Raw genomic sequence first — 15,677 nt, forward strand, 5'->3', positions numbered from 1 at the left:
CGTCCCTGCGGTTAGCGGCGCGCCCGCCCGGCCACGCTGCCCCGCCCGAGTGCCGGGGGCTCGGTCTGCTCCGCGCCGCTGAGCCCACGGGAGCGGTCCCGCTGCCTGAGGCTTCCCGGGAGGAGGGCTGGCGGGGCCGCCCCGACGAGACGTTTTCCTGCTCGGGAAGTGCTGATTCATCAGCTTTAACACAGATATATAGGTATTCTACTTTTTTTTCTCTTTCTTTTCCCCAGGAAAGCGCTAGTTTCCCCACATTATTTGTCTCCGCCTAGGAGGTTCTTATGCCCAAGATGAAATAGGCACAGGCATGGGACACTCACCCTGGATACAGGAAATGTGGGTTCAGATCCTTGCCAGGCTTCCTTCACAGCTTGAGTTTGAACTTCAGCGTCCTGCTCCCACGTGGGCTCCTGCAGCGACCAGCTACGCTAGGGGACTCGCTTCCTCTTTCCTGTCGGAAAGGTTTTCCATTGTGCAGATCATGGCAAACCCACTGCCCAGGGAGAGGGTGGACTCTGTGAGCCAGGGGCTGTGAGAAAGACCCTGGATCACCTTCCTGTTCATGTGCACCCTAGACCTATCCTGGTGGGAAAAGCTTGGCTTACTTAGGAGACAACCTGGGGCTCTGGATGCTGGGGACAAGCATCCCATCGTGATGGTTGGCTCAGGTACTGTAGGCATTGGAAAGTTACTTCTCTGTAGTTTGGCTGAGTGCCCTTACAACCGTTTTGCTGGAAATTCATATCCCACCCATGCACAAGAGATTGTGCTCAAATCAGAATTTAAATTTTTTCAGACTCATTGGTTTTGTTGCTTTTTTTGCTTGTTTTCTAGAAAAGCGTTCTTGCTCAGCTTTGTTTGGACATTTCAAATAGGTTGACCATGCTTCTTCTGGGCCACTGGCAAAACTCTCCATAGTTGTGTTTGAATGGAGAATTTCAAAGTTATTGTTGCAGTTGTGGGATGTTTTGTACCATACATCTCTCTGTGCTTTTCTTCCCATTTCACCCTTCTTCACTGCTTATTTACCTACAATTCTTACTCAGGCTGCCCAGCACTTCCCATTTCCAGTGTTCTTGATGAAATTCAGTTCATCACTGGTCCTGTCTTGTAATTCAGTCTCTGCAGGTGTCTGCTGAGCTTCCATTTACTGACGGGTTCTAGAGGAGTTTCTCAGAAACAGTCAGTGGTTCAGAAAGAACCTAAAAAGACCTCCACAAGGAGGTGACAGAAGGAGGTCTTTCAGCTCCTATATGTCTACTTAATAATTTAAATTTCCCAAAAGCAACATGCAGCCTACAAGCTTTGAGAGTACCCATTTGAAAAATGAGATTAAGGAAATTAAATTCATTTGACATGTGAGTATTGGGCACTTCAGGTCTCTTGTGCACATGCATGTTTTGGTTAACTTGGGAAAGAATGACACTTTTTTTCTGGGTTTTGCATAGTACTCACATATGTTTTCTTTACATCTTAAATATATTTATTCCACAGATTGTATTGCATACGCTTGCTAATGACTGTACACATAATGGTCAACATGAAAATGTGGTTGCTGTATTAAGTTCAATCTCCCAGTCCTCAACTTTGTATTACTATAATGTTAATCACTAACATTTGGGATTGTGAAGGACTGTGTTTAAATCCTGAAAACATCAGACTCTGCAGCCTGGATCAAGGCTTATGCACCATGTTTTCAGAAATATAAACTGGTGATTTAGCTGTATTTCCAGCTGTATTTCTGGCTACCCACATAGAAGTGGTACCTCACAATTAGCAGCTAGAAGGTAAATAGACTCTATTACAGTCTTATCTGTGAACAGCGCTATATGATCTCAGTTATTTCAGCTGGAACTAGAGCATCAAAATCCCCAGTGGACTTTTCAATTTCATGGTCAGCTGGAAAAAATGAAGGAAGAAATTCCAGGTCAAATCTAATCAGTGCTGACGTTAATTTCTTGCAATAACTAACCTGTCTTCTCTGAAAATGCTGTTCAGATGGAAGCTCATATGTTAAGGTTTCAATTTGGTTTGAGTACTTGCTGAAACAACTACACAGACAGAATAGTCCAGTTTGGGATTAGGGCTGGAGTTGTTAAAAAAGTTCAGACAAACTGGCTTTCCCACTTCTTCTGCACCTTCATAGAAATGGGGCTCCCTTAAAAATTCCAAACTGTATTCACATAAAGCAGAAGAGTTAGACACTGCTTTACAATGGAGATTTTTAAAAAATATGTGTATGGGGTTAAAGCACCAAACTTTTTTAACATAGCTAAAGAAAATCACTTACACAGTTTACTGATGTTTTACCAGACAGACTGATGTTTTACTCATATGCTCCACACAAAGCTAGATTTCATTCTCTTAAAACTGGTGTAAATCTGGAGCAACTCCTTTGGGCTAGGCTAGCATCTTCTAGATTTACAGTTTGTGCTGGACAAAATCAGGACTTGACCTGTGCCGTAGTAAAGATCTTCATATCCAGAAGCACCCAGTATATTTAGAACCCTAAAAATTTGCCACTGGGGAGATTTGAGAGGTTTTTTGGTGGTGTTGGGTTTTTTTTTTAACATCGGAACAGTAAAAAACAAGCTGTCTATTTTTTGTCAGATGCTTCAAAGACTGAAACCCATAGCACTTCACACTGTGTGGGTGTATAGGACAAAAGGAAATTGTCCGGATTTGCAGGACAGTTGATAAGTCCTTACACTTTACGTGGTTTGGAAACTTCCAACACACTGTTTATCAGCTTGCTGGTTTTCATGTTCGACTGAGATTGGGAAAGGAAGAAGCTCAGCAGATGAGGGTTAAGGTTCAGTGTTTCAGAAGTCCGTGTCCAGAGGGGCTGTGGTGGGGCTTCAGCAGCAAAATTGTTCCTTTGAATCCCCCAGAGTCAGGGTTTGGGGCTTCTTGCTGCAGCCCCAGAGGGAATGGAAAGCGAGACTGCTGCAAGAGTAGGTTTTGCATGAAATGCCCACTCATGGTCACCTCTGCTCTTGGAGACAAGTCTTTCCTATTGGTGTGAGACCTTCAAGAGGAAAACTGCTCCCTCCAACAACATGCTTCATCTTTAGATCTCATCCCTGCCCCAGTAGTCTCTTTTTTCCCCCCTCTATAATATTTGTGAGAAGGTAGAGAAACATTTCTGTATAAGTTTGAGTATGAATTCTACCCACAGACAGAACCAGGCTCTTTTCTCTTTGCCCTTGTGATGCATCCTTACTGCACATATTCCTGCAACTGGGAAGCAACCTTTCCCAAGCATCCTCAGCTGGGAATGGTCTGACTTCTTGATGCATCACAGGAGACTGCTTATCCTAAAATTGGTCCAGTGATTGTCAGGAAGGTGCCCACACAGTTTTCTCTTACTGAGATGCAGAAGTTCAGTTTCATTCCCCTATGGTTGGAGATCAGTGCTGCATAAATCCTGATGCTCGAAAGAAAAAACTATGCTGCAAGCAGGAGCTGGAAAAGGGAAAATGTAGTCATTAGTGCTCTCTCCAAAGCCAAGCATGGCATAATATCATGCTTTTGTGACCAGCAGAATGAGCTCATGATGGAACTAAGCGAAGTACTAACAGATTGAGAAACCAACAGTGGGGGTAAAGAGATTTGAAACTGTAGATTTCAGAGATACTTTTGTCTGAAACTTAAGTCTTGAGCCATTGAGATGTATGGAGAGACTTGGACAGGGAATGTGAATGACTGTTTCTTCTGTATTAAGTCATGTTTGCATTTGGGGTATATTTTGTGTGGCACAGTGAGTGGAGATGTGCCAGATTAAAGATGAAGGGAAGGATGATTTAGCTTGTGCTCCATCAGTGTATTCAAGAATGTTATAGATGCTTGTGCAATAGTTAATTAATTCATTAATCATCTTTCTTGGACTTTGGTTTGTCCTGTGTTAATGCAGATGCAAAAGGTTCATGTTCATGGTGAGTTGATTTTGCTCTCTGTTGTTTTTCCCTCAAATCACAGTTGATTTGTCATTACCAAAATCCATATCCACAATGTTAAGTCACCCCTGTAACATACTTAGAGCATAATCCAGTGTGATGTTGTCAACACTGATTTCTCTTGGCATGACTTTTCTGGGTGGTGGGGCTGCTTTTCCAGCATTCACTGATATGTGGCACTAAGCACATGTGCAATACTTCTTTTTGAGATGTATTCCTTCTTTTGGAGCTATGGCCTTGAAACAAGGTTCTCTTTGCTGGTGGAGCACCTGAAGGATGGGCAAGGAGCTAGAAGGCAGCTGCTTCTAGGATTTCAGTGGGTTGAAGAGGCTGTGACATTATTCCCACTCCGTGCTTGGGAGCGGGTGAAGCAGGCAGGGCACAGTGGTCCTGGAGAGCTGGGGACCTGTGAGCAGATGTTTCTCCTCCTCAGATGTTCTCTCAGGAAGCCTGTGCTCTGGGAACAGACCCCCTGCTTAGTGCGTGGGGAGCGACAAGGGATGAGTGTGAGGGCATTTCTTGAGAGGAATTTCACAACTTCACATAGCTCGCTTAAGCGTCCTTCCTGTGGGATTCTGCCTTGACACAGAGTGAAGGAATTCACCTCTTTTGTTCCCATTGTCATTCCTCTGTGGAAAAACCTCTCATCAGGATCACCATAGACTAATGTTAACAGAAGCGTGAGAGTTGCCATCCTGGATCAGACAAGGGCTCTATTTAGCTTCATGTCGTGTCTTTACTGGTGTCCAACATCTGATCTTCAGGGAAGGTCCAAGAAGCCTTGCAGGAAGCAGTTATCTGATAAAATTCTCAAGAGGGGAATTTTTTTTTTTGTAGTATGATCTAAAATTCAGTATTATTTCATAAGAAACCATGGGATTGAGGGTCCAGGAAACTAAAATTTAGTTGTTGTCTACGTTTATGCAGGTGGATATTACATAGTAGAATTAAATCATGTTAAATTGTATAATACAGAGAATTTTCTTGTTCTGTTGTGCTGAAAGTGTTTGGGGTGAAACCCCACCTTTCTTTGTCTCATGCAGTGCTGCAATTGACACTCATCCTAATCTATTTTATAAGTATTATTGGTTATCATTTCCCAATGTAATTGAGCTACAGGCACGCTTGCCAGAAGATTTCTCCATGTGCATGTACCTTAGAGTTGGTGCTTTAGATGTCATTCAACAGCAAAGTGGGTTTTCCTCCGTATTATTTCATAAGAAACCATGGGATTGAGGGTCCAGGAAACTAAAATTTAGTTGTTGTCTACGTTTATGCAGGTGGATATTACATAGTAGAATTAAATCATGTTAAATTGTATAATACAGAGAATTTTCTTGTTCTGTTGTGCTGAAAGTGTTTGGGGTGAAACCCCACCTTTCTTTGTCTCATGCAGTGCTGCAATTGACACTCATCCTAATCTATTTTATAAGTATTATTGGTTATCATTTCCCAATGTAATTGAGCTACAGGCACGCTTGCCAGAAGATTTCTCCATGTGCATGTACCTTAGAGTTGGTGCTTTAGATGTCATTCAACAGCAAAGTGGGTTTTCCTCCCAAGCCATTGCAAGGGACTCCTCTGTGCAGGCTGTTCCAGTTCCTCTCACCTCTCTATTTTAATTTGTTGTGCTTCATTATTTACTTGCTCTTGTTTTGAACCCAGGGTTCAGTGCTTACAGCTCTGTTTTATAGGTTTAAGTGGGGTGGATGGAAAGTCAGTTCCTGACTTTTCTTTTTGTCTTGGAGCACTACAGGGCAGTTCAGCTGTAATGATGGAGCTTTGGAAATAATAAACAGCAGCCTTCAGCAAGGTGGAACTCCATCAATTTTGCTTTGTATTTCTTTTACATAGTTGCTAATTTGTTTCTTTGCTTACAATTTAGTGATTACTGAAGCCCCAGATGAGTTTGACAGACCTGTGTTGCTGGCTGAGCAGGTAGATTACTGGCAGGTAGGCAGTTTGTCTGTCTTTATGAAAGTCTTCCCATTCAGTCCTAGTGTATTACTTTATTTGTCCTGCCAAGTAATCTGTTACAAATTTTAAGTATCTAACTGGCAAAGAAATTTAGTTTCGCCAAGAAAATGTACACTTGAAATTCTTAGGAATTCTGAATTATTTTCATGTCAATTTTAGTGTACTTGCTTTCTCTTTATAACATATCAATACTTTTCTACTCACTAATTAATGAGATAAACTTTTCTGAAGAATATTGAGCTGATGATTATGTGCTAGGATCTGTAAGGGTGGATTAGAGCAGAGGCACAGTACTTGCTGACACATGTCAGTCAGTAGATCTGATTACTCACGGGCGTGGCCTGGATGGGACTCCCTGCGCTGTGTAAGCAGCGCAGGCTGAATGGTGTGTGGAGGCATGAAACAAGACCCCTGGGTGAGTGCCACTGGCTGATCACACGGCATCCTTTTTGGCTGGGCAGATGGCAGATTCACAACCACTTCTTGTCTGAATGGCCTGAGCCGGGCCTCCATGCAGGGGACAAGACAGGCACATCAAAGTGGAGGGGCATGAGAGCCACATGGATTTGTGCTGAATGTGGCTGTGAAAGTGTTGCTATAGCCTAGCTCTACTGTTACCAGCCTCAGCTGACCTGTTTTGTTTTGTTTTTAAGCTGGGCATTTACTCTGTTGGAGTGAAGACCAGACTAAGGCGGACACAACTGTGGTATTTCTCTTCTCAACGCACATCACATATATGTGTGTGTTTTGCCTCCTGGATGTGGTTTACCAAAGTGATGATCCCACAAGAGTTCATAATGGAGGTGTCAGACTGTGCATTTGGATAACCATTTCCAATTCCATATGCCCAATGGGAAATAAAAAGTTTATGGCTATGGCTGGTTTTACTTCTTCTCTGTAAATATGTCCTCCTTATATAGCTGATGAAATGAGTACCTGCCTCGGGCTAGATGCTCATTTCAGATCCTATATTCTAGAGATACTGCAACTTGATGGATGCAGCATGAAACCAAATTTATTTTTCTCTCAGGTTCTCTGGCTGTTTAATATTGAAATTTACTTTTCATTGGCATTATATGAAGTGCCTATGCTCAGGCATGGAAGTCACCTGGTGAGTTTAGGGCTTCTGATGAGCTGGTGAAACAAGTGCCTTCAAGCGGGTCTTATGGGAAAGAGAACACTGAACTGCATGGCCTTGGTTGCCCCGGTATGATGGGAAATGTTAATAATTTCAATTGGTAGTAACTGGAATGAAATTTTATGTCAAATAACCAGCTGAGATTTCAGTTTGTTTAATTTCTACGTCTGAATTTTTAAATGAACAACCCCTCCCTGCTCTTTAATAGAATGGCTTTACCACAAGCTTCTATAAAACCAGCCTGACCTAGCTAGGGCAAATACTGGCAAAATGTTTGGCAATTATTGGGGAAATACATATTTGTTTACATTTGCAGCTATTGGCCACATTGGCATGATAGTGTACTGCTCAGGGGTGTTAATGAAGTGTTATCAGAACTATTGTGCTATTTTTAGCAACCGGGTGTTTTGCTTTGCCTCTGTAACATTTACTTACATCGGTGTGTATACTAATCTAGGAACAGCAGATGCATACAGAGAGTAAACAAATTATAACTTGCCCTGAGATCTAGAACTAAAAAGGAAGTGACACGCTTGTTTGAATACCTTTCTATGCCTACGAAGGCCTGTTTTGGGCAGTTGCACATCCATTTTCCCTGCAGACTGATTTTTAATTCCACAGCATGGAGTCATGGCCAAGGCTTTTAGTCTGCTCAGAAATCATTTAATCTACTGTTACAAATCCTATGCTGTTCAGACTCTATTATGATGTGTATTATAGAGCAGACCAGCTTTGCCATCCATTAACCTATCAATTTTTTTGGCTGGCTCTTACGTCCTGGTGGTACTTTAAATTCTTAATTATAGTTGAGATTGATCAAACTTAAGAATTTGATCCAGAAATCACTTGGCATGTGTTGCAGAACATCAGACTGGATAAATGGAATGTCCTTTTTGGACCTGAAAGGGATGAGCCAATGAATTGATCATTTTTGTGCATCTGTGTGTACTTTGTAAGTAAATGGCATCCAATAGTTTTCCTGGTCTTGAATGCAAAAGAGAAGAAAGTTTCAGTCACCACAGGGATATGTGCAAGTGATGGCTCTGTTAAGGAGTGATACAGCCTGAGCTGCTGCTTCTACCCTGAGGGTGTTTCTGTCTGCCAGCTGTGTGGTGCCTCTTTGCACAGGAACCGACAGGAAACAAGTACAAAACTACCTCTGAGTCCAGGGACCTGTATCTGTTAACACTTGTAAATCCCCATGGCTCTTAATTGACCTGCAAAGTTCTGCTTCAATAGAAACAGTGGTTACATTTTGCTGCTTCAGATCATGAGTTTGCTCATCTGGACTGTTGTCAGTGTCAGCTTGGGACAAAGGCATGCCTCCTTGCTCTCACAGTTAAGCTGCCCTAGTTTCTCTTCTGCAGGCTTCAGGTGTGAAGCTTGGATTTACTTCAGAAAAGTGCTGTGAAATGAATGGAGACTTAAATGGCATCTGAAAGACCTGGAGATACTACTTGGAGTCTCAGGGTGGCTCATGGTTTGACACTGTAGGTCTTTCCCGGAGACTGTTTCTAAGTGCAGGCAATGGAGAGGGTGCTTTTACCCCCTGGAACAGGAACCAGGCTGTGCTGCCTTCTTTGTCTGTACCTGAGCATCAAAAATCCAGGTGACAGATGAGATGGGGGCTATTGATGCCATGGGGTTAGAAGAGTGTCTCCTTCAAGTAGCATTTCTTCCCAGCCACCAGCACTCACAGAAGTAGAAAGCTTCATTGTCCAGGGTGCTCCCTTCTCCCTCTAGTCCTGCAGCAGGACCAGGCCAGACAGTCACACTCTGAACAGGAAAACAAAATTTTCTTTTCCATTCACCACACAAATTTTAAGACAATTCTCCCTAAAAGTTCTCCTGTTTTAATAAATGCAAGTATTAATGCTGATGAGAATCTCAGTGTTGATTAAACTAGAAGGACCTGTTGGTCAAGGCTTCTTCATGTGGTCAGTTGTAAATCAGAACTTTAAGTGGCTCTTAAGAGTTGACCATTAGTTCGTCTCTCTCTATATCTTTTTTTTCTTTAATAGAGTGAATTCATGTAATGATGTAATTGCAATTATTATGGATAGGTACAACTGTTTGACCAAGAAAAGAGTTATATTTACTTACAGAATGGCTTGAAGAACCTTTAAAAGATATGGTAATACAATAGATTGTCAAGAATAGCTCTGAAATAAAGAAAACTACTCATATCCCAGGTTTCCTTACACAATGGAGTAAAGCCATATACGCCATTTGAGGTTAGCTGATGGCCATGGTCTGGTTAAGGTGCTGCTGCAGATCAGAGTCAGCTCATTTTCGCTGGAGATGCAATGAAGGTCGACCCACTGGGTACTGCCATGTTCCTTTACGTTTCGTTTGGATTCTGCAATTGCTTATTAGTTGCACACATGTGGGTATTCCCAGTCCCATCAGTGGAATGACTCATAAGGAAGTGCTCATATGCATGAGTAAAGTCCTGGGCTGCGTTTGAACTGAATGACAGATGTTTTAAGCAGCACAGACAGGAGAAGACCCTAATAAGAAATCACGTGAGCTCTCCTTCCAATGCAGGAGTGTCATCTACAAAAAGCATTTTTGCTGAATATTTGAATCAGGAGTAAATGATAGTTGATGGTAAAACCCTCAAAGGCTTCGTTATGTTTCACAAGGGGTAAAACACGTGCAAATCCAACAGTGACTGAAACAATTACTTCATGATGGATAACTTTATTGCCCACAGATGGCACTTTAAACCCAGAAGGTCAGATTCTTTGTACATGCTGAAGTTGCAAAGATAAACTGATCATTCTCCTTAATCTCTCACTGTGCAGGTGAAAAAAAGATTAGTCAACATGTTGAGGATAGCTGGAGTGGGTGGAAGAAAGTTACAGTCCCAAATTATGGAAAAGATGTTAGAAAGTCATCAAGCCTGTCAACTTCAAGGAAATTTATAATAACTTCTAATATTGTAAATGTTTTTAACTAGGTTTTAAAGCTAGCTTTTAGATTTGCTTTCTTTAGTCAAAGGTAGCAGAAATTCTCAGTGTATGAAAAGAAATTTAAAAGTAGAAACTGGGAAAATCTGAATGGGAATAATAACCCAGATCATGGTCCCAATTTTGAGTTCAGCAAATCTATCATTTTAAAGAGAAAACAAGATTTAGCAGAAATCAGTGGAAGGTTCATCATGGGTCCATGGTTACTCATTTGTCTGTAGAACTGGACACACATTGTATTGGAAAAATATATGCATGTTCATCTATTTTATCTTTTTTTTCATGACTTGTGATCAGTGGGTTTTTTCGGTTAACAAATAATTCAAATTTTTATTTACTTAATTTGGAAGACAATCAGCTTTTTTTGAAAGGCAGAAGATAATTGAAGAAAGCTTTTTTTTTTCCCTTTGCAAATTACAGATTGCTCTCTGTTTTCATAAAAAATATTTTTCTTTCCTTTTCTTTACTTAGAATGGCTAACTTTTGCAATCTAAATTAATGTTTGCTCATTAATTAAGCAACCCCATTGACTGACTTTCACATATATCTAATAAGCCTTCCATAACAAATAAAATACATCAAAAAAAATCATCCCTTTCCCCATGGGAGGAGATTCCTCAGTTATCAGGATTAATTAGTTCTCTTGTTGTCACATGAAAAGAAGTTGCACCCCTCAATGTAGGTCATTGTGAGGGTAGGCTGCTGATGGTCGCTTAGTGACAGGCACAATGATAAGTGAATGTGTCCTGTTGAGCCATGACCCTTCAGAAAAGACAGTGTCAAGTAAAATGCCCACAGAAGGTACATAGAAGGCATAATCTGCTTCTAAATATTGACAGTAGGAATTTCCCTGCTATTCTCCTTCCTTTTTCTTTCCTGGCAAACACGTCAAACTCTATTGCATTTGTGCTTTGCATCAGTTTTGAAGCATTTAAAAACGTAAGGAACCTAATGACCCATGAATAGATAGGATGTCAAATAAAGCTATTTTTCTTCAAGACATAGCATCTTGCTGGTAAAAGCATTGTCTCCTGTACTTGTAAAAGCAACAATATTGGCTTGAAATAAGACTTCAGTTTTTTGTCACTGAAAAACTAAATAAATGAATACATAACAAGGCTTGTATCTCTTGCCAAATACACTGACATTAAGTCTTCAATGTTAATATGATTAACTACTGGAGTTAAGTGTCTAAAATGTACTTGAAATCAATGATGAAATGCTGGCTTGTGTCAATGGGAGCAGAGTTAGACAAACACTAAGCACTCCTTAAGATCCCACACATTGTGCTGTCTTTTAGATATATGTAAAATGTGTAAAAGGGCAAAAGCTCAAGTATGTATCCAGTATGTTTGGGTTTCTTTTTCTGCCTACGAGATGGGGTGAAAAGGTAGGTGGTTTTGTTACATTTTTTCTTTGATTTTAGTAACTCTGAGGCAGATCTGACCTACAGGCTTCCAGGCTGCTTTGTTTTTTATGCTTCATTTAGGATAGATCTTAAGATTTTCATGTCTGTTTATATCACTGTAAAGTTACGAAGAGAAAAACCTTGTAACATTTATGATGGTTTCTTGCTCATCACCTTTGGCAGACTTTGAGAACACCAGCAGCCCACATTCCCAGGGCTGGTCTCAGCATGGGTCAGATGTGGGCACGGTGCTGCATGACTGGCTTTGCTCCTGGGCATGGTGCCGGTGCCAGTGCCGAGCAAAGCCAAGCGCTCAGCACTGCAGGCATGGCCAGGCACCGCAGACTTGCTCTCCTGTCTTGCTGTCAACACCTGTCACTCACATGTATTTTTCCACTTTCCCACCAGTTTTACACAGGAAGCAACCTACACATTGCTCTCTAGCAACTAGGTTGAGTGTTGCAGCTCTAGCAGCTGGGCTTTGATCCCGATGGTTTCCTCTGGCAGACCATCATTGATGTTTTTTTCATATATATTGAACTGCTTGTAAACACTGTTGCATGCTTTCACCTTTTCCAGAGCCTCAAATAAGGAGCAGTTCAGGGAAGCTTGAGGTCAAGTGTCCCCCTGAAGTAAAAACCAAATTCGTAAAGCTGAATATAAATGCTGCCTTCTTGGGAGAGCATCTGACCCTTCAATTCTGGGATGACAAGAGGAATGCAAATGAAATGAGGGAATGTGGGAGTTTCACAAAACCATCAAATTGTTTAGCTGGAGGATGTTGACAAACCCTCTCAACTAGAGTGCCTGGGTTGCTCTCCAAGAAGCTGCCTAGGCTGTTGTAACATCTTATCTCAATTTCTCAGTGATTAGCCTCAGAGGCATTGTTTCAGAACAGTGAATGAGAAGACTCACAGACTGTAAGTATCTATGGGATAGTATCCCATAAAAGCACAGTGTGCACTTTGGGGGAACCAGCCCTTCAGTGTTGAGATTCCTAAAGGGCAGGTGAGAAAGATGTATGTTTGCAATATATATCACACAACAAGTTGCTTCTTCAATGATTTGCTGCATCAGTTTTCTCCCCTCTTAATAGCTGGCAGAATATATTATTTTCTAGTTAGAAATATGATTGTCTAGACAGATCTCAGGGGAAGTCTGTGAGTAAGTACTGTCTCACCATTCAAATCTATGCTGTTATTTGTGGTGCAGTCCAGAAGGCATCTTTATTCTGAAAATTTGTTATGCCCTTGCTTGCAGCTTGTGCAAGTGAGCCATAATTCAGTTTACATTTATGTTCAAGTGTACCCTTTAAATCTTGCTTTGAGTAGGCACAGATGATAGAATATATGGGAAAACTACTGGAGCCACAGCTTCAATAAGATATACAGGGCTAAAAAGAAAGCTCCTGAATTTGGAGCACCCATTGACTTTGAAGTGTTTATACATCCAAATTTTTGTCACCAATCTCAGCTGGAACTGGTGTCCAAAAGTTCCTTCTCTAGTCAACAAAAGAGGGAGGTGTTTCTGATGGGTGATACGTAGCCACCAAGTAAGGTTCATGTATTTCTGCTATGTTTGTTGCATACAGCTGTTCATACTTGGCTGTGGCAGGAACCTCTTGGAAGAACCTAAAATAGCTGAGCTCAAACTGTACTTGACTGAGTTCTAGCAGAAAGATGTGCATTACCCTTGGCCATGAGATGCTGCTTCTCCCTTATGTTGGCAAAGTAATACTTTCTCTTGGAGTGAAGTGGTTTGAGGTAGTTTCTTTTGCTCTCTCTCAACGCTGAAATCTTTACAAATTACACTTGAGTCCCAATTAGACTAAAACTGGTTTTCAACTTTTAACTGTTTTGAAATATTTTCATGTTATGTTCCCAGCTTCCGGAACATTTTACTGTCAGTGCAAGGGCAATGGGATGCATCAAGCACTGTTTCTTCTCTAAGGCATGCTCTTCTGTCAGCTTGCCATGGAAGCTTTTGTGGCCATAGCCTATTATGGGGTAAAGATAAAACACAATGTTTTTGCAGTCAGCACCTCCTGACTTGATGAGAGGGAAGATCTCGTGTTCTTCTGGTTTTCTGACCATGGGGCTTTTTCATGGTCTTCCTAAAAATGGCTCCACATGGCCTTTGTGAAGCCCACCTGGATGTTTTCAAGTGTCCTAAGCCACCTTGTGTTATACTGACACCAAGGGTTTCACCCATGCCAGAATGGTGTGGCCATGACAACATGCTTGCTTTCTCAAATAGGCAGCAAATCTGGTCTGGAAGGTGTCTTGATCTTGTTCTCAAAATTTACTGTAAACCTCTACCTTTTGACACTGCTTCACTGACAGGAAGCCCGCCCCTGGCGAAGGACCATAGGTAACAGTGCTGTGACCTTCAGTCAGGAAGGGAAGATCCTTAATGCCCTGTCCTTCCACATGAGTTCCAGCTTTGCAGCAAGCTGAGTGGGATTTCAGTATCTTAGAAGTCAGTCTGTAGCTCTTACCATGGGAGTGGCTGACTTTTACCCTTCCTATTGAAGGGGCTGCCATGGCCGTATTTCCTGAGGAAATGCAGCCAGTGGTGCCCAGGGGCACACTTCCTTGGTTAGATGTGTAGTCATGAGGTCCTGAAGTTTCTTCATGTTAGGTTCAGTGAAAAACTTGAGAGCAAAGTCATTGACAGATAGCTTTCAATTCTATTTTCTTTCCGGAGTAGTGCTGCTGGAAGGTTATTTGAGTCCTGAGTCAGGGCAACAGGACTTTGCTCAAAGGAAGAGAGTATGTGTGGTGAGAGAAGCACACAGTTTTCTTTTCCTTTCCAGTATAACAGCACAAATGTGAGTGGGCTGGAAGTAGAATTATTTGTCTTTGTTAATGTTTTGGTTTTTTCTTTGTTTTTCTAGGATCTAGTTCAGGATCAAAACTAAAAGTTCCTGAGCTGAGTATAAATGGCATACAGCACGTTGTTCAAGCCGGCCAGACTTTAAATCTCACCTGCAGGTAACCAGCTGAGTTGGATTCTGATAATTTGGCAGGGAGGCCATACACCTGACACTTTCTTTTTTTTGTAACTGAAATTAGAAAAAAATTAAACCTTAGGCTGCCATGGCCGTATTTCCTGAGGAAATGCAGCCAGTGGTGCCCAGGGGCACACTTCCTTGGTTAGATGTGTAGTCATGAGGTCCTGAAGTTTCTTCATGTTAGGTTCAGTGAAAAACTTGAGAGCAAAGTCATTGACAGATAGCTTTCAATTCTATTTTCTTTCCGGAGTAGTGCTGCTGGAAGGTTATTTGAGTCCTGAGTCAGGGCAACAGGACTTTGCTCAAAGGAAGAGAGTATGTGTGGTGAGAGAAGCACACAGTTTTCTTTTCCTTTCCAGTATAACAGCACAAATGTGAGTGGGCTGGAAGTAGAATTATTTGTCTTTGTTAATGTTTTGGTTTTTTCTTTGTTTTTCTAGGATCTAGTTCAGGATCAAAACTAAAAGTTCCTGAGCTGAGTATAAATGGCATACAGCACGTTGTTCAAGCCGGCCAGACTTTAAATCTCACCTGCAGGTAACCAGCTGAGTTGGATTCTGATAATTTGGCAGGGAGGCCATACACCTGACACTTTCTTTTTTTTGTAACTGAAATTAGAAAAAAATTAAACCTTATGCTGTGGGGAAAGGTGGGGAGTGAACTTCAATGGCAATTGTTTAATAGTTCTTTGTTGTTTCTGTTGTTGTTTTTGGAAAACAAGATAAAAGAGAACCCCATAAATAGCCTGATATAATAAAAAAGAAAGCTTGGGAACTGAAGCTATATAATTGCAGCCCAACATAATTGTTTCTGCTTCCTTATCTGTATTTGCAGGGGGGAAATGGTTCATTCATGGTCTTTGCCTGAAACTCTCAGCAAGGATAGCAAAAGGCTGAAAGTAATTAAATATGCCTGTGGAAGGAATGGGAAACAGTCCTGCAGCAGTCTGACCTTGAGCAGAACTCAAGCAAGTGACACTGGAAACTACAGCTGCAAATACCCAACAAGTCCAGCGAAAAAGAAGAAGGAATCTACAGTCTATGTATTTATTAATGGTAAGATGAAGTTTTTCTAACACTTCTTGGTACTTGCTCTTCAATACAACAAGGTGGATAAGTAAGGCAGTTCAGCTGTGGCTGAGTTTTGAATGACACTTTCAGCCTTGAAAAATGTTAATTTACCAATTAATGTATAAAGTTTTCTTTCCCAG

At 41.4% G+C, this 15,677-nt stretch overlaps 1 protein-coding gene across 2 annotated transcripts in view; it reads left to right on the forward strand.

The window, feature by feature from the left end:
- FLT1 (fms related tyrosine kinase 1) overlaps positions 1 to 15,677 on the forward strand; it is a 108,857-nt gene that overhangs the window by 1,123 nt on the left and 92,057 nt on the right. For both annotated transcript variants that reach the window (XM_017731376.1, XM_008631458.2), the window contains exons 2-3: positions 14,351 to 14,447; positions 15,302 to 15,522. In XM_017731376.1, coding sequence (XP_017586865.1) covers positions 14,351 to 14,447; positions 15,302 to 15,522 — 318 coding nt within the window. The remainder of the gene's footprint in view (positions 1 to 14,350; positions 14,448 to 15,301; positions 15,523 to 15,677) is intronic.

Source organism: Corvus brachyrhynchos, unplaced genomic scaffold (genome assembly GCF_000691975.1).
Source record: "Corvus brachyrhynchos isolate BGI_N302 unplaced genomic scaffold, ASM69197v1 scaffold103, whole genome shotgun sequence".
NCBI lineage: Eukaryota > Metazoa > Chordata > Aves > Passeriformes > Corvidae > Corvus > Corvus brachyrhynchos.